General features: G+C 43.0%; 1 protein-coding gene across 1 annotated transcript in view; it reads right to left on the bottom strand.

Annotated features, from left to right (window-relative positions):
* Window positions 1-19,010, bottom strand: part of LOC130402264 (metabotropic glutamate receptor 4-like) — a 47,860-nt gene extending 28,850 nt beyond the window's left edge. The window contains exons 1-3 of the mRNA XM_056606408.1: window positions 18,859-19,010; window positions 17,860-18,014; window positions 16,551-16,691 (exon numbers count right to left, since the gene is read on the bottom strand). Coding sequence (XP_056462383.1) covers window positions 16,551-16,691; window positions 17,860-18,014; window positions 18,859-19,010 — 448 coding nt within the window. The remainder of the gene's footprint in view (window positions 1-16,550; window positions 16,692-17,859; window positions 18,015-18,858) is intronic.
* Window positions 19,011-19,312: the final 302 nt, after the last annotated feature.

A 19,312-nucleotide genomic window follows, 5' to 3' on the forward strand; every position in this document is an offset into this window, starting at 1 on the left:
TAAGGGGTAACACTGTCGTTTTTTATCGATCGTCATGAAAAAAAACATAAGGGGTAACACTGTCGTTTTTTATCGGTCGTCATGAAAAAAAACATAAGGGAAATAATAGAAATACAAACATACATTAAATTGTCATGTATATCCTCTTTATTGTTGATTGATTATTGTGCAATGTCATCGCCTCAGTGGTGCAGTGGAGTGCACTCTGCCTAAACCCCTGGAGACCGGGGTTCAAGTCAGGTTGATGTCAGCTGTTGGAAGACTCTTATCTCTATTTCACGCGAATTATAAAGTCAAGTATAACCATTGTGTTGCCTCTTTTCTGTGTCTTCCTGGTGCATTGATAAGTTCGGTGGTTATCACTCTAAACAGCTCAGGTTCGGTACCCCGCAAAAACGTAGACGAGGGTACCACTATTGTTTTTTATTGGTCAACATTGAAAAAACCTGAGGGGTAACTCTGTCGTTTTTTATCGGCCGTCATGAAAAAGAACATAAGGGGTAACACTGTTGTCTTTGTCAAATAAAACATAAGGGGTAACACTGTCGTTTTTTATCAGTCCTCATGAAAAAACCATAAGGGGTAACACTGTCGTTTTTTATCGGTCGTCATGAAAAAAACCATAAGGGGTAACACTGTCGTTTTTTATCGGTCGTCATGAAAAAAAACATAAGGGGTAAGACTGTCGTTTTTTATTGGTCGTCATGAAAAAAAACATAAGGGGTAACACTGTCGTTTTTTATCGGTCGTCATGAAAAAAAACAAGGGAAATAATAGAAATACAAACATACATTAAATTGTCATGTATATCCTCTTTATTGTTGATTGATTATTGTGCAATGTCATCGCCTCAGTGGTGCAGTGGAGTGCACTCTGCCTAAACCCCTGGAGACCGGGGTTCAAGTCAGGTTGATGTCAGCTGTTGGAAGACTCTTATCTCTATTTCACGCGAATTATAAAGTCAAGTATAACTATTGTGTTGCCTCTTTTCTGTGTCTTCCTGGTGCATTGATAAGTTCGGTGGTTATCACTCTAAACAGCTCAGGTTCGGTACCCCGCAAAAACGTAGACAAGGGTACCACTATTGTTTTTTATTGGTCAACATTGAAAAAACCTGAGGGGTAACTCTGTCGTTTTTTATCGGCCGTCATGAAAAAGAACATAAGGGGTAACACTGTTGTCTTTGTCAAATAAAACATAAGGGGTAACACTGTCGTTTTTTATCAGTCCTCATGAAAAAACCATAAGGGGTAACACTGTCGTTTTTTATAGGTCGTCATGAAAAAAAACATAAGGGGTAACACTGTCGTTTTTTATCGGTCGTCATGAAAAAAACATAAGGGGTAACACTGTCGTTTTTTATCGGTCGTCATGAAAAAAATATAAGGGGTAACACTGTCGTTTTTTATCGATCGTCATGAAAAAAAACATAAGGGGTAACACTGTCGCTTTTTATCGGTCGTCATGAAAAAAAACATGAGGGGTAACACTGTCGTTTTTTATTGGTCGCCATGAAAAAAAACATAAGGGGTAACACTGTCGTTTTTTATCGGTCGTCATGAAAAAAAACATAAGGGGTGACACTGTTGTTTTTTATCGGTCGTCATGAAAAAAAACATAAGTGGTAACACTGTCGTTTTTTATCGGTCGTCATGAAAAATAACATAAGGGGTAACACTGTCGTTTTTTATAGGTCGTCATGAAAAAAAACATAAGGGGTAACACTGTTGTTTTTTATTTGTCGTCATGAAAAAAAACATAAGGGGTAACACTGTCGTTTTTTATCGGTAGTCATGAAAAAAACATAAGGGGTAACACGGTTGTTTTTACTAGACCTCAGTGCTGCATTCGACACTGTAGACCATACAATACTCTTGGACAGGTTAGAAAACTGGGTGGGGCTTTCAGGCACAGTCTTAAATTGGTTCAGATCCTACCTACAAAATAGGAACTACTTTGTTTCCATCGGCGACTTTGTATCAGAATCAACCAACGTGATGTGTGGAGTCCCACAAGGTTCGATCTTAGGGCCCTCTTTATTCAACATCTACATGCTCCCACTAGGGCAAATCATGCATAATAACAATATTGACCATCATTGCTATGCTGATGACACGCAAATCTATGTATCGCTATCACCAAATGACTATCGGCCCATAGATCTGCTGTGCCAGTGCATTGAGCAAGTGAAAGACTGGATGTGCCGAAATTTCCTTCAGCTAAATGAGGATAAAACAGAGATAATTGTATTTGGTGCTAAAACGGAAAGGCTTAAAGTAACCCAACACCTTCACTCTCTGTCCCTGAAAACCTCAATCAAAGCCAGAAACCTAGGGGTTATCATGGATTCTGATTTACATTTCGAAAGTCACATCAAATCAGTTACAAAATCTGCATATTATCACCTTAAAAATGTAGCAAGACTTAGAGGGCTCATGTCCACAGAAGACTTACAAAAACTTGTACATGCCTTTATCACTAGTAAGCTTGATTACTGCAATGGTCTCCTTACAGGTCTCCCAAAACAAACTCTAAGGAAGCTTCAGCTTGTTCAGAATGCTGCTGCTAGAGTATTAACAAAGACCAAAAAATTTGAACATATTACACCAATTCTTAAATCGTTACATTGGCTTCCTGTAGGTCAGAGAATTGATTTTAAAATCATGTTGCTAACCTATAAATCCCTACATGGTTTAGGCCCAAAATATTTAACTGATATGCTTCCACTACATAAGCCTTCTAGAACACTAAGATCTTCTGAGACCAATCTGTTAATTATCCCCCGAGTAAACACGAAACATGGGAAAGCAGGATTTAGTTACTATGCAACAAATAGCTGGAATAAACTCCCTGAGGATTTAAGACTTGCCCCAACTCTGAGCACCTTCAAAACAAGATTGAAGACTTTTATGTTTGCTTTAGCTTTCTGCTAAATCTTAAATACTTTAGCTTTATTTTACTAAAATGCCTTTTTAACTCACTTTCAATTTTACTTACTAAAAAGCCTTTTTAACTTTCTATTTTACTCATTTCTTTGCATATGTTTTCTTTTCTTTTTTAATGTATAACAATGTTTATATGTGAAGCACTTTGAGTCTGCCTTGTGTATGAAAAGTGCTATATAAATAAAGTTGCCTTGCCTTGCCTTGCCTTGCCTTTTTTATCGATCGTCATGAAAAAAAACATAAGGGGTAACACTGTCGTTTTTTATTGGTCGTCATGAAAAAAACCACAAGGGGTAACACTTGTTTTTTATCGGTCGTCATGAAAAAAACATAAGGGGTAACACTGTCGTTTTTTATCGGTCGTCATGAAAAAAAACTTAAGGGAAATAATAGAAATACAAACATACATTAAATTGTCATGTATATCCTCTTTATTGTTGATTGATTATCGCGCAATGTCATCGCCTCAGTGGTGCAGTGGAGTGCACTCTGCCTAAACCCCTGGAGACCGGGGTTCAAGTCCGGTTGATGTCAGCTGTTGGAAGACTCTTATCTCTATTTCATGCGAATTATAAAGTCAAGTATAACCATTGTGTTGCCTCTTTTCTGTGTCTTCCTGGTGCATTGATAAGTTCGGTGGTTATCTCACTCTAAACAGCTCAGGTTCGGTACCCCGCAAAAACGTAGACAAGGGTACCACTATTGTTTTTTATTGGTCAACATTGAAAAAACCTGAGGGGTAACTCTGTCGTTTTTTATCGGCCGTCATGAAAAAGAACATAAGGGGTAACACTGTTGTCTTTGTCAAATAAAACATGAGGGGTAACTCTGTCGTTTTTTATCAGTCCTCATGAAAAAACCATAAGGGGTAACACTGTTGTTTTTTATTTGTCGTCATGAAAAAAAACATAAGGGGTAACACTGTCGTTTTTTATCGGTCGTCATGAAAAAAAACATAAGGGGTAACACTGTTGTTTTTTATCGGTCGTCATGAAAAAAAACATAAGTGGTAACAATGTCGTTTATTATCGGTCGTCATGAAAAATAACATAAGGGATAACACTGTCTTTTTTTATAGGTCGTCATGAAAAAAAACATAAGGGGTAACACTGTTGTCTTTGTCAAATAAAACATAAGGGGTAACTCTGTCGTTTTTTATCAGTCCTCATGAAAAAACCATAAGGGGTAACACTGTTGTTTTTTATTTGTCGTCATGAAAAAAAACATAAGGGGTAACACTGTCATTTTTTATCGGTCGTCATGAAAAAAAACATAAGGGGTAACACTGTTGTTTTTTATCGGTCGTCATGAAAAAAAACATAAGTGGTAACAATGTCGTTTATTATCGGTCGTCATGAAAAATAACATAAGGGATAACACTGTCTTTTTTTATAGGTCGTCATGAAAAAAAACATAAGGGGTAACACTGTTGTTTTTTATTTGTCGTCATGAAAAAAAACATAAGGGGTAACACTGTCGTTTTTTATCGGTAGTCATGAAAAAAACATAAGGGGTAACACTGTTGTTTTTTATTGGTCGTCATGAAAATAAACATAAGGGGTAACACTGTTGTTTTTCTTTGGTCGTCATGAAAAAAACCACAAGGGGTAACACTTGTTTTTTATTGGTCGTCATGAAAAAAAAGATAAGGGGTAACACTATTGTTTTTCTTTGGTCGTCATGAAAAAAAACATAAAGGGGTAACACTGTTGTTTTTTATTGGTCGTCATGAAAAAAAAGATAAGGGGTAACACTGTTGTTTTTTATTAGTCGTCAAGAAAAAAAACATAAGGGGTAACACTGTTGTTTTTCATTGGTCGTCATGAAAAAAACATAAGGGGTAACACTGTTGTTTTTTATTGGTCGTCATGAAAAAAACAAAAGGGGTAACACTGTTGTTTTTTATTAGTTGTCATGAAAAAAACATAAGGGGTAACACTGTCGTTTTTTATTGGTCGTCATGAAAAAAAACATAAGGGGTAACACTGTCGATATTTATTAATTAAAACATCGGGGGTAACACTGTCGTTTTTCTCAAATGAAACATGAGGGGTGACACTGTCGTTTTTTTTGGTCGTCATGAAAAAAAACATAAGGGGTAAGTAACACTGTTGTTTTTTTATTGGTCGTCATGAAAAAAAACATAAGGGGTAAAACGGTCGTATTTTATTGGTCATCATGAAAAAAAACATATTTGAAAAAAAAAAAAAATTTCCTTGTCAAATAAAATATTTTCATCAATCATTATGGCAAAAAAACATAAGGGGTAACACTGTCGTTTTTATCAAATGAAACGTAAAGGGTAACACTGGCATCGTTTTTTATCTGTCATCATGAAAAACCCATAAGGGGCAACACTGTCGAAATCTATCGAATAAAACATAGGGGGTGATGGTAATTAAACATTAAAACACCTGCGGTTTATGGTCCAGTGCGGCTTATATATGTACACATAATTCAATTTATCTGCTGCGGTTTATACTCCGGTGCGCCTTATAGCGCGGAAAATATGGTATATATATCATGAAAGCTGAGCCTCCACTTATTCCAACAGTCCAAAGTCATTCTGTAACTAAAATTCGCAAATAACAACTTGAGAAGAAACGTCCCCTTTTCTTTTAACAACAAAAAATTAAGTATTACCTTTGTGATTTTTGTCCACAAAGTTGATTCTGATCGAATAAAACCACCATAAACAGATTATCCAGTGTCTGGGCCAAATTTTGCAACTAAACATGGTGTTTTCAATCAATGAATAAGAGATGGTTTCTTAGGGAATAGGTAAATTGCCTTCAATCAGAAAACATATTCTTCAGCGCAATCTAGTGCCATATATTTATTAGCGAGTGTTTGGCTTGTATTGGTGCATTCGATTATATTTGCCCTGAACTTTAAATAGAGGTGTCAAGTGTCAAAATTGTAAGATATCTACCTTTATTTTTGTCTCATAGTAAGACAGCGCTCCCAACTGATAAGGACCAACTGATAATTATTTCAGGTGGAAATGTTATATTCCACTTATGCTGTGTTCCATAGCTTTATTCACTTTAACCAAGTATTATCCCCATAGAATTGCACTTGCACAACAATCTTTCTTTTGGCACAAAGATGACATTATCGCCCTTGCAGTTGTGGAGATATACTCTATTTACCTTGGGTATGTTCTTTCCTGAAAAAAACTTTTCCTCTGATATCGAAAATGGTATAGAATATCGATATTTTTCCAGGTATACTGTCGAAGTTAGAAAATCCAGTATCGTGACTGACACTACTAGAAACGCGATTGTGATTATTCAGTTAGAGCTACAAGAAACTTGAAAGTTAAAATAGACATATCTTTGCTACTACCTCTGACATTTAGTTATGTACATTTGCTTAAATCATGCAGGTCTACATATGACTTGGCGATAGCTTTAATAGGTTGCAATGGTGGACTGAAATCACTTCATGGAACGATGTGACCGCTCGATAAATAAGTAAACAAAGAGAAGTTTGTTATTTTTTAAACGCAACATGTGTGGAAGCTAACATTCAGCTTCAGTCTGAGCTAGGATGATTTTTCTTAGCCCCCCCAAAACCAGGCCGGGTGCTTGGCAAAAAGAGGCCCGTTCACGATTCTGATTATAATTTGGGCAAGTGAACATTACATTCGGGCAAGTTGAACCGGACTTGTACTTGCCCGATGGGCAAGTGCTTTTGAAACCTTAGTGTCAACCCTAGTGTGTTTTGTGTGGTGGTAGAGGGGTGTTTGGGTGTGTGAGGCGCTGTGTGTTGTGTGGTGGTAGTGGGGTGTTTGGGGCGTGAGGCGCTGCTTATTGAGTGTGCTGTTGGCTGAGCGAGGTGAGGAGAGGCGGTGAGGCTCGGAATCCGATAATGAGACTTTCTCACGGCATAACTTCAATGGAAGATTGTCAACTGAAGTTCTTTTTCTTACTCTGTTCTTCCTGGCGAGGTAAACCAAGTTGTTACGGTTAATAAAACAATTGTATTTTCTCGATACCAGATATTTATTACCACATTTCAACGATGAAACAAGGAAACTGATGTCATCAAGAAGGCATGTATTCTATTAGCATAACGTATCAAAAGCTGCTAAAGGGCTAAGGAGGTAAGGGGCGGAGCCAGCAAGGGTAAGGTGCGGGGTCATTGCTGTAAGGGGCGGAGTCAGCAAGGACAAGGGGCGGAGTCAGCAAGGTTACAGGGGGGAGTCAGTGAGGATTAGGGGCGGTGTCAGCCAGGGTTTTTTCACATACACAAGCACGCACGCACGCACACATGCACACACACACACACACACACCAATTCCAGTGTGTGGAGTGTGCAGTCTGACCTTGGGTCTCATGAAAAGGTTTAAGAACTGATCCTACTGTACCGTCCCTTTCTATATTGCATACAAAACATAATTGGTTGCCCTAAAAGGCTTATATTGGTAAAAAAGGTTAACAAGGCAAAGAAATCATCTTTGTTAAAAAAATGATATCTATATATATAATACTTTTGGAAATGGGGACTCAAACCCTGTAGCGCACACACTCACCACTAGGCTATCCATATTTGTTTATATCTTATATACCAATTATGTTGATAAAAATGTCTTTAAACTTTTCTGGCTTATGATTGTACTTAAACAACCTAACCATTGCTAGACATTGTTTTCCTATTTCTTACTGAAGACTCGTTCAAGCCCCTACAAACAAACGTATCGACTCCTGAAGAGGGCAAAGAGGATGAAGAGGTGATGATCTCAAAGGAGGGCAAGTGGACTGCTGATTGGTCAACTCTCCTGCGTCATTATAACACGGTTCTGGGAAATCAGTTGTTTACATAGGTACAGATTCTCAGAAGTAATTTTATCATTAACGGTATGACTCAGAAGGTGTGAATGCAGATTGGCTCGTTTGTGTGACGACCGGCACAAAGGACTTTGATCCTGTCATGTCAGGTAACTGGATTCTACTTTTAAAGTTCACTTAAAAGCGATCATTGTTCGTTTGAGTGTGTGTGCGTGTGTGCGTGTGTGTGTCTCTAATCGGTTTCTCTTTGAGGGCCCCCCTATTCCCACTCTAAACGTACATGTGCACACCCGTGCTGATTTGTGGCATTCTGAGAGCAGCGGTGTTCTTCGACCATTACACGGGGTGACAAGGGCTTTCTGCTGGGTCAAAACAATCATTCCACAAGCACTGGCTTTAAGAGTCTTTAGAAGTACTTCCAGCTTTTTAGAAAAACTCAGAGCTAAAGTCCTCAGATGGCACAACATGAGATTGTTCAACATGCATTAGAACACAAAGGAAATGGGAAATTTGCACAGTGGGATTTAAACCGCTGCACGTTGCAGCGTTTCCACCACCAGCTGCTGCAGAAAACACCTTAAGGTGTTGGCAGTAATACTGGTGAGGGACAGAGAGGGAGAGAGGGGCAGACAGGGGGAGTGGGTGAGAAGGAGAGGGAAAGGGTTAGGGGGATAAGGAGAGAGGGGGAGAGGGAGAGGAAGAGAGAGGGAGAGAGAGGGGGGACAGACTTAAGGAGAGAGAGGGTAGATCGAGGGAGAGGGATGGAGAGAGACGGCATTAAAAATAGTGGAGGAAAGACATTGAGGAGGTTAGAGGGAGAAGGGGAGAGAAGGAGAGAGAGAGAGAGACAGAGCCGGGGAGGGAAAGAAGAGGTGGAGAGAGGGATTGAGAGAGACCTAGAGAGAGCATTGCATGATGGGCACAATGTTCTTATCATCCCAGTCGCTGACATCCCCTCCCAGTGAATCACTGATGATTTTGGGATGTTTTCATCCGTCCGATAAACACCAATCTGTGGCTAATTAGTTAAACTCCTGCTCATTACATTGACAATCACAGATGAGTTGTTTTTGTCTCTAAATCCTCTCACAAGCTTCTCTCTGGTCCAAAGCTGGTATATCAGCTGCCCTCCACTCGTCCACTCGTCCTACCTCCCTGATCTCTGCTTATCATTCAACAGCTGTCCTCACCGGTTAGCCTCTCCTCGATAAGGCACTTCTCCGGCACCCACTTCCCCGTTTGAAAGGGTCCCGGACCCTCCTCAATCAGTTAAGGTCCCCTTCGCCTGCACCTCCCTCTGCCTGCGTCTCCTCCCCGCCGCCCACTTGATAAACATCACCAGCCCTCTCCCCCCACGGACCAAAGTCATTTTTAACGGCCCCAATTATCTCAGCGAGTTTTTCGAAAACGTATGAATTAAAAGCAACGACTACCTTCGGCCCACGCCAGGGGCCGGGCCCCTGACTGCTCTAGGGGGCCGAGGGGGGCCTCCCTGGCTGTGGACAGATACCGCCGTGGATTTAGGGCCCCATTTGGTATTCTGCGAGGAGGGGGGTCTAGAGCCAGCTTGGGGTAAGAGATGTTTCTGTGGTGCTGCGTCTGCAGCCCACACACACCGCGCGGCGGCGGCGGCGGCGGCGGCGGCGGCGGCGGCGGCGGCGGCATTGTCTCCGGGCTCTCTAAGCCCCAGCCTCCCAAGCTGCTTCTGTCTCTCCCTCCTTGTCTCCCGTCTTCCTCCTCCTGCTACGCTGGCAGCCTCCCACACGTTTCCCCGGGCTGGAAGCCGGCCTTCAAAGTGATAAGCTCTTACAAAGTGAGGGCGTCCCAACTTTGTGTCGCCGCCACACACAAGTCCGTTTGTGTGGCGGGGTTTGTATGCGTGCGTGCGTGCGTTCCGAAAATGTTCTCTTTCTTCTTTCCCCCCCAGTCGTTGTGAATAGACACGACGTGCTTTGAAGGCATCTTTATCTGCTCCGAGATGTGAAGGATCTGCATTAATCCGGTTATTCTTGTCATAAGCCGGCGTCGGGCTGTTGTAAAATAACGCTAGTGTTGAAGTATGAACAACGATGTCGAATCGGTGCATGGTGTGTTCCTGGTTTTAAATACCAGTGACGTGGGTCCTCATTGTGCCGCCGCTGCCATAACATAACAACGTTAGCGACGTTAGCATCAGGCTATCGGCTCGGCTGACTCTGTCGCTAGTTTGAGCTCCTGAAAGTAAAACTGCTGACAACTCTCCTAATATTGTTGTCTTTCGCCGCCTGCTGTGCTCTATTCCAACTGTCAAAAGCCTCCAAATGTTTCACGGTTCCCGGGCCCTTTGATACCCGGGCCCGCACACTGGGAGTCGGCGGGCTATAAATAGCCTCTTGTTTGTATGTTGGTCTCTCTTCTCCAGATCTTTACATGTTCGTCTGATTCCGTCACGACGGCGAGGAACTATGCAGTAGCTGAGCCACTCGAACCGAAGCAGAGCACTAAAAACCAGCAGAACAAAGACGCAAAATAAAACAATGCCGTCAAAGACTTAATCTCCAGGGACGGGCAATGATTTAAATGTTGTCCTGGTCCTGGTCCAACTCCATTAATTAGTGGGGATATCGCAGACTGATTAGATGGCCATCCAGCCTCTCGTGTTTAATCAATTAATTCAGGCTCCTCAAGATCTCCCTCCTTCCTGATGACCAAACTTCTATCCCTTCACTCCCTCAGACTCTCTATCTCTCTTTCTCTCTCTGACTGCCTCTCTCTTTCTCTTCTCTCTCTGACTCTGTCTCTCTCTCTCTCTTCTTTCTCTCTCTCAGACACTCTCTCCCTCCCTCTCTTTCTCTCAGTCACTCTCTCTCTGCTATATCTCTCTCCTCCCTCTGCCTTTCTGTGTGGCTCTCTTCTATCCATTTCTCTTCTCTCTGCGTCTCTCTTCTATTTATTTTTCCTCTTGCTGCCTCTCTCTTATACATCTCTCTCTCTGTCTCTCCTCTCTCTGCCTCTCTCTCTGTCTCTTCTCTCTCTGCCTCTCTGTGTCTCTCCTCTCACTGCCCCTCTCTCTGTGTCTCTCCTCTCACTGCCTCTCTATTTCTCTCCTCTCTCTGCCTCTCTGTGTCTCTCCTCTCACTGCCCATCTTTCTGTGTCTCCTCTCTCTGCCTCTCTCTGTGTCTCTCCTCTCTCTGCCCCTCTCTGTGTCTCTCCTCTCTCTGCCTCTCTCTGTGTCTCTCCTCTCTCTGCCCCTCACTCTGTGTCTCTCCTCTCTCTGCCTCTGTGCGTCTCTCTCCTCTGCCTCTCTGTGTGTCACTCCATTCTGTTTCTTCTTGATGTACCGGGGTATCTTTGATCACTCTGATCCCAGCAGACCTCTGAAGACACTGATTGTTCCCGAGCCCTGCCCCCCACATGGACTCCTCAAACAACGGCAGGGAGAGCAGTAATGGCCCCTCCATCGCTGGAGACACACGCCGGCCCTGTTAAACAGATGGCGGGTGGCACCTGCAAGCAGGAGGCAGACGGAGGGAAATATCTCATTCCAAGAGCCGTGTTGGTGTCATGGAGTTTAAACTGGCTGCACTGGTGTTAAGGTCGCTTGTGTGTAATACAGTGGGAGGACTTAACTGCTGTTTGCTGCCATCCGGTGTAGATGGACTCGAGGCCTGGATAGAGTCTGCTGTGTTATTTCAGCTAACTACGATACAATAGAGCCAAGAGGTAGAACAATGAAACGCATTGGAACAAGTCTGCTGGCTCTGACCCCACGCAGAGGCGGTCAACGCTATGAGGCAATTTGCTCACAAATTCACCGGCAATTGCAATTGCTAGTTAACTTGTGTGATTCTACTTTAGTGGCATAATAGAAGATTAGGCTCTCTCGGACGTGGACATCCCTATGAAGCGTTGGCTGGCCAGACACACATCCACACATCCACAAATCCACACATCATCGTCCTTTGGTCGTGACGAAAAGGCACTTTGGAGCCTCGAAAAGAAGCCCACTTGAGTCAGGAGCAGGAGAACTTCACAGACTGCTTGGCAGAGATTGGCTCCTGCGAAAACGTGTTTTATTGCACCTTGAGATTGGTTCAACTGATTTATCCACAGGCAAGAGTCGTCAAAAAGGTAATAACTACTGGCACCTTACACAATACATGCCAGTACAGGATACCTTACACAATACAGCACAGCCCCCCTTGCACATGCAGACCAGTACAGGAGACCATACACCATACATGCTGGTGCAGGCCACCGTAGTTGCTGGAAACAACCTTTAACTTCAGCATGACCAAGTTAAGAACACATTCAAACACATACACACACACACTCTTGGATTAGACGGAGCCGTGCCTAGTTTATGTGCGCCTCTCTTGGTTGATTACAAGCCCTTCTTCATAACACCCTCTGAATAGACTGCCCATTAACATGCACTCAACACCTTCGTCTGTGTGTGTGGGTGTATGTGTCCGTCTGTGTGCGTATGTGTGTGTGTGTATGCATGCGTGTGGGTTTGTATGCATGCGTGTGTGTGTGTGTGCTTCTGTGTGCGTGTACGTGCATGTGCGTGCATGCGTGTGTGTGTGTGTGGGTGCATGCATGCGTGCGTTTGAGTATGTGCGTTTGTGTGCTTGCACGTGCATGCATGCATGCGTGTGTCTGTGTGTGTGCGTGCATGTGCAGTGGCAGCCTTTAAAAGCCTGTCGTGGGGCGTCTGAGGCTGGGCGCTGGTTTAACGAGTGTCCTTGAGATGTGTCTCTCCTCAGGTCCATCTCAGCCTTACGATGGATCTCCAGCCCAGTCTCAACGGGCCTGAACCTTCACCCCTCCTCCATCTCACATCTCTGAAGACCCCTGGCACTGAACACACTTTAAAAGTTTAAGTAGAGTTAAGGCAATAGCTCAGAGCAATGCGTGTGTAGGTTTGATGATGTCAGCAGATGTCAGTATATAAGCCTTTTGTCTTCCTCTCCATGATGTCACACTGAACCTGACACAGATAACCAATCAGGCAGCCACACTGGAAAGAGGCTTAATCGATGTGAGAGTGAGTGAGTGAGTGAGTGAGTGAGTGAGTGAGTGAGTGAGTGAGTGAGTGAGTGAGTGAGTGAGTGAGTGAGTGAGTGAGTGAGTGAGTGAGTGAGTGAGTGAGTGAGTGAGTGAGTGAGTGAGTGAGTGAGTGAGTGAGTGAGTGAGTGAGTCAGTGAGTGAGTCAGTGAGTGATTGAGTGAGTGAGTGAGTCACCCACACAATTGTGGACTTTTCCACCCAGAGAATAGTGGATGCTCAAATGCTTTTTCAAAAGCATGAACTCAACTTTTCTCTTAAAATAATTACCGATTATAATCGTATCTTTTTCTCGCCCTATTGACCTCTTCAAACTGACTTTAGGCCACTCCAAGTACTTCAGTCCGAAGGTTTGTTTCCTCATTTGGCTCAGTCCTTTATTTCTGTGGCTATTAAAAAGAGCTCCCACCAAAAAGTTTTTGTCCAGCAGCTGTGTGAATCCTGAGTTCAGCGTAGGAAATGTGAACTATATGCAGACAACGTCACGGAAAACTCTTCTAATCTTGGAGGATCTGTCAAGATGATGCTGGTTTAAAATTAATATACACTACTGGTGTTCACACAAAGACCCAACACAGCCCACGTCAGCGCGTTCACCAGGCGCATTGTTAGACCTGGGCATTCGAGGCTATAGCCCCGGATCTTTTGGGAATAGCCCCGGATTGCTGTGCCGTCAAATAAAAAATAAAAAAACATAATAATGATGAAAATAGCTCCGTAGAGTAGACTTCTTTGAGGTTGCATTACCAGCAGCCACAGATGCAACATAGCCAGTGAAAAACTCAAAATTCTGACGTGTCGATACATGGGCAGATTTAGAATAATTTGTTGCAAAATGTTGCAAATTCAAAGTTGGAATTCTTTCTTCTCTATGCATAGCGCATCACGTCGATATTGCTGTTTCGTGCTTCCAGCCTTTCAGTGAGATCAGAGAGTGTTGAGAAGGACAGTAATAAAATATCTTTGGTAAGATGGATATATAAGAAGAGAGACCCGCAGTTAATTCAACCCGGTCCACTTGACATCAGGAAGGTGCATGACAGTGGTACAGTAAAACTTCAATAGCCCGGGCTTTTATTTATTTCAATCACTGAACTTAAGAACAAAACTCTTGCTCAGCAAAGGTGGGAAATACTATCAAATGTATTATTTAAACCAGTACGAATATTACCGTACATGTATACACATTACCAGGCTATCGAATAACGCCTGCACGCACGCACGCACACACACAGTGATCGACGGAGTGATAATCAGGAGTCGGGAGAATTTCCAGTGGGCCGCAGGGCTGATTACTGCGGGATAACAATATTGCGTTTCCTTCTCAAACTACGCTACAATTGCATGTTCATCAGCCCGATTATTAAATTTTCCCGGGGGACAAACCCCCGAACCCCCGTTTTAAAAGGACTCTAACTTCTGGGCCACAGCCCCGAATGTTTTCAATTGCTAGCGACGGTCCTGGTGTTCAATTATCGGAATTAAATCTGTTACATTAAATTCAATGTAATATTGTGTGAACTGAAGGTATGTATATTTAGTTGAAAGAAATGTCTGACCTTGCAGTGATTCATGTTAGTTCTGAGTCACTGTTTAATAAAAAATAGAGGCCTCAGATGTCTGCTGCTCTGAAATCCCTCAAATCAATCGAGATCTAAAGATGTTTTTAACACAAAGGCAACGTGACCATGTTCAGCACGAGCACTTAAAAGTACAAAAACCACTAAATAATAAGGCAACGGACCATAATGCTACCGCCCACCCCTGGAGACACAAAACAAAGAGCCAACAGGTGGACCGGACGGAGGTGAGACGGGGGGGCTGTCGTGTCGAGACCCCCTTCGTGTCGAGGCCCTCCTTTGAAACAGCTGTCTTCACGCGTGAATCCCAGACAGATCCTGTGATGTGATATGAATTCGCTGATGCCTCGACATCGCCCCTCTCCCTCGAGCACCGACCGCCACGGATACGATGCACCTCTGCGTAGATTCGGGTAGGTACCGTCGGGTTCTGTGTCCTAGCAACAGCGAATCAGAGCTCTGACTTTGAGAGAACGCAGAACCTCTGACCTATTTATACCGCCCGAGAGAGGGAGGATTTTAATTGTGTCTCCTGCTCTAATTTATTTGCAATTTGTGGTAAATAAATTCGTCAGAGAGTCCTCTCTGGAATTAGAATCAGAAAAGTTTGTTTGTTGCTAGGCAAAATCAATTATTTTAATTGCTTTTGTTTCTGTTTCTTCAGGTAATTTTCGTTGTGTGGTAGATGGAGATGAAATTTGGGTTCTCGTTCCAGTCTGCAGTCGCTCGATTGGAGACTAAATCAGTTTTATTTTATCAAAACTAGTGACACTTATTTCCACCACATGAACAGCAGTTTGTCTAATTGTTTCAACAAGTGTTTTCAGCAGGTTTCTTTCTCCATAAAAATATGATTAAAAGCATCACAAATTACCGGTACAACAATTTCAAAACACGCATAAACATTGTCTTCTACGATGAGGAGGACAATAAAATACTAAATAGAGTTGCTTGGTTTCTTATTCTTAAAACAGCGATAAAGTGCCTTGTGTTTCAGCCGGCTGAAGACATTGAGAGCTTCCTCTACAGCCCTATCACAAACGGAATAACCGCCAAAATACCAACGTACAACGGTACAATATACCCCTCATATACCCCAATGAGAACCCCAATGTACCCCTCATGTTAGTGCAGGGGTCCGCATTCATTCAGGATAACAATTCAAAGCTCCAATAAATAGGGCTGAAAGGAGAAATTTGTAAACATGGATGTAAAGACGGATTGTGTTTTTGCAATGCAATTTGTCTAATCGAAGGGTTCGTCTACCAAGCCCTCAGGGTCAGAGATCCGTCCTGGGGCCATTGTCCTGGCAACCAAACCCCTACCCTGAAAGCTAAAACCAAACCCTAACTCTGAAGCCGCGCCTTAACCTAACCTTTAAACCAGACCTTAACTCTAACATCTATCCCTAAAACCCCACCCCTATCCTAAAGCCTAATCCTAACCACCTCAGTCTGATTTATTATTTGAACATTGGTTTCCCCATTTGCATGTACGGGTACCAAAGGTTCAGACTCCATGGTGTTCAAGAGTCCCTGAGTCACATGACGGGTCTTCCAATGTATGGTATCATAATTAATTATTAATATTATTTTAACCAGGGCTCCCCCTGCTCCAGTCAGTTCCAGCCAGTCCCAGCCAGGTGGGCCCAAGCGGTCGGTACTCAGCACAAATAAGACTCAGCGCTACAACAGAGACGCCAGACATTCAGAATATTTGATGCGTCGCTGTTCCACTTTTAATGACTGAGCTGAAGCTGTTGAAGACTCCTTCACTACACACTCAGCATGTCTCTTCCTCACAGAATTCTGAACTCAACTTGGGGAGAAGAAAGACCTAGACAATATATATATATATATATATATATATATATATATATATATATATATAAAGAGATAGAGAGAGAGAGAGCGAGAGAGAGAGAGAGAGACAGAGAGAGAGAGAGAGAGATAGAGAGAGAGAGCGAGAGAGAGAGACAGAGAGAGAGAGAGACAGAGAGAGAGAGAGAGAGAGATAGATAGAGAGAGACAGAGAGAGAGAGAGCGAGAGCGACACACAGACACAGAGATAGACACATACACACCGACAGAAAGAGAGCAAGAGAGACACACTGACAGAGAGAGAACAGAGAGACAGGAATCAGCAGCCCGTTAGTACGGTTCAGACAGAAGTCATCTCCTACTTGTGCACTTCTTGAGCCCTGATCCTTTCTTCAGCGCGTGCCGGCTCAGCTTGCAGTTGAAGTTGTTCTCCCAGAACTCAGCGAACCAGATGTTCCTCCTGTTGTTCTCCAGCGTGCGGCTGATGAAGTAGCGGTCGAACCCTGAACACAGTCATCAACAGAGGCCAACAGTCAGGGGACAACCAGCCTGTACAACACGTACGTTAGGTTTTGTTTTCGTTATGTTACTGTGGTACAGTAAGGATGTTCATAGAACCAAGTGCCAAGCACTAACAATGGTTGGGTTGAATTTAAGGTTAGACTCTACTTAATACATTGCATATTGTTTAATGGCTACAAGGTACTTGTTGCTGCCATGTATTTGTATTCATCTAATGCACAGTAGAGCACAGCGGCATTCTGAACATTAAATTCTAAAGACAGGCAGCAACAAATACATAGTATTTGTTATTTGATTTAAAGACATGTCTGCATGTCTTTAGAATTTAATGCTCAGAATGACCCTGAGCTATACTGTGAATTTGATCGATAAAATACTTAAATGATATAATTTTCCTATGTTTGTATTATTCTGTTAATGTTCAGGTTGGCCATATGATTTTCTCATTAGCGTGGTTATAATTGGCTGCTGGCGACATAGGTAATTACTCAACGATGTGGCCTTGATAGAACACAGCAGCCGCAATCACTCCAATTAATATTATTTTGATTCGACATGGAGAAAACTAATAAATCAGTGCAAAAAACACAACCGAAACATTTTAAAACCTAAGAGAGAGTTAGTGTCGCCATGACGACGCCAAAGGAACCAAACACTGGGTTTGATCTGCCCTGACCCATGAGCAGCAATACTGCCCCAGAATATTAAGTCAGCTGGGAGGAGTCGGGGATCGTACTAGCAACCTTACGGTTACAACTATGGCATGGGCTAAATGTTATTGGGCGGCCAGGTAATGTCAAGCAAACATTCTGGCTGAATCTGATCGGAGGACCTGAATTAAAGGGGTGTTATTACGCAGCCAGCTAGACACCTAACCCTAACTATTCCCAACGAGCTGGTTGTTATCTTGCCGTCTGTGTTTGAATGTGAGTATGAATAAGTACGTCGCAATGGATAAAAGTGTCTGCTAAACGTAAAATGTAATTCTACATCTGTTCCTATGTCTTCAGTCGGGATTCGGACAAGGATGGATCAAGCACTACTTTGTTTCCCGCTACATCCCCTGTCCTGTAACATGAGTAGTTTCAGGGTGAGGTAGAGAAGGTGGTTTCACACAGCAGCAAGAGGAGGAGGATGGAGGTTGCGTACCTCTGACGGACAGTCTCTTGGGCAGGATGGTGACAGCCCCCTCCGCCATCTCCTCCTGGTCCAGCACCGGGGATATCTTGGAGCCCCAGCTGTCGGAGCCCACCCAGATGAAGTGTCCCGTTTGGTTGGCCTTCTTGGCGGCGTGGAGCAGCCGTCTGTCGACGCACGGGGAGCACGCGTGGGAGACGAACAGGTCAGACGGGGAAACACGATCTGCTCCTGAGGTTCATGTTTTATTCTGTCTGGTTTCTATTGTTGTTCTGCTATCTGGAGCAGAGCGATCCCCAACAAACTATTTCCTCTCCGATTTCAGAAGTAGTCTGACTCTGAATATCTAAATCGTTTTTTTAAGGTTGTCTTTTAAATGTGATTCCTGCTCGTATGAAACTCTGCCATTTGTGTTTGGGTTATATAAATAAACTTGCCCTATATTGAAGACTCTGCTTTTGAAGTTGTCCCAAAATGTGCCTATTATGCAGTGCAGTAAATATTAATCTTAAGATATATTATCCTTGTTTCTTTCTTCGTCGTCAGCACAGCGAGGAGTGAAGGGAAAGTGGGTTAAAGAGTACACAGTAAAGAGTTAAAGAATAATCACTTAGCAACCATAAGGAGTTGGACTCAGACCTGGTGTTACTGATTTCATGATAGCAAGTCTAATTTGCATTTTTTGATTTTACAATGTTTTTTTTGAAAGAAAAATATTTTGTATTACTACACCATGAATGCACAAATAATGACCTGCAATTATTACCCGATATCAATGCATAGACAGATGCTGCTTTGTCTTGTCTATTAAACCATCATTCAGTATTCCAACATCCCTTAATGACCTGGTTTCGGATAATGCAAAAATCAGTATTCTCATTTTCCCTTCCTTCTTATGTGAAAACAAATCCATGTACTCCTCCGACCTCCGTGTCAGACCTGAGTAATGGAGGCCCGATCTGGATGGATCGGATGCTAGGAGTCCGGGGTACTTAAGAGGGGGTCAGTCACCTGATGTCGTCCTCGTTGGCGAACAGGATGACCACCCTGGCGTTGGGGTTCTCTCGCAGCCTCCGGATCACCTTATCGAACTCTCCCTGTTTGGGTTCCCGCGGGATCTTCACCGACTGGGAGATGCACACGCCCCCTGGGGAGAGGAACATCGTTAGCACCACTGCTAGAACCATCGTTAGGACCAGCGTTAGGGCTATCGTTAGGACCATCGTTAGGACCATCGTTAGGACCATCGTTAGGACCAGCGTTAGGGCTATCGTTAGAACCATCGTTAGGACCAGTGTTAGGGCCATCTTAAGGACCATCGTTAGGACCATCATTAGAACCATCGTTAAAACCAGGTTATTAAAGAACCAGGAACCATGGTAAATTAAGATCTATTCAGGAACCGTGGTTAATGAAGAAGATGGTTAGAGGGTCTCCTTAGTGTATCTGCTTAAAAGTTGAGCAG

Source organism: Gadus chalcogrammus, chromosome 13 (assembly GCF_026213295.1).
Source record: "Gadus chalcogrammus isolate NIFS_2021 chromosome 13, NIFS_Gcha_1.0, whole genome shotgun sequence".
NCBI classification, from domain to species: domain Eukaryota; kingdom Metazoa; phylum Chordata; class Actinopteri; order Gadiformes; family Gadidae; genus Gadus; species Gadus chalcogrammus.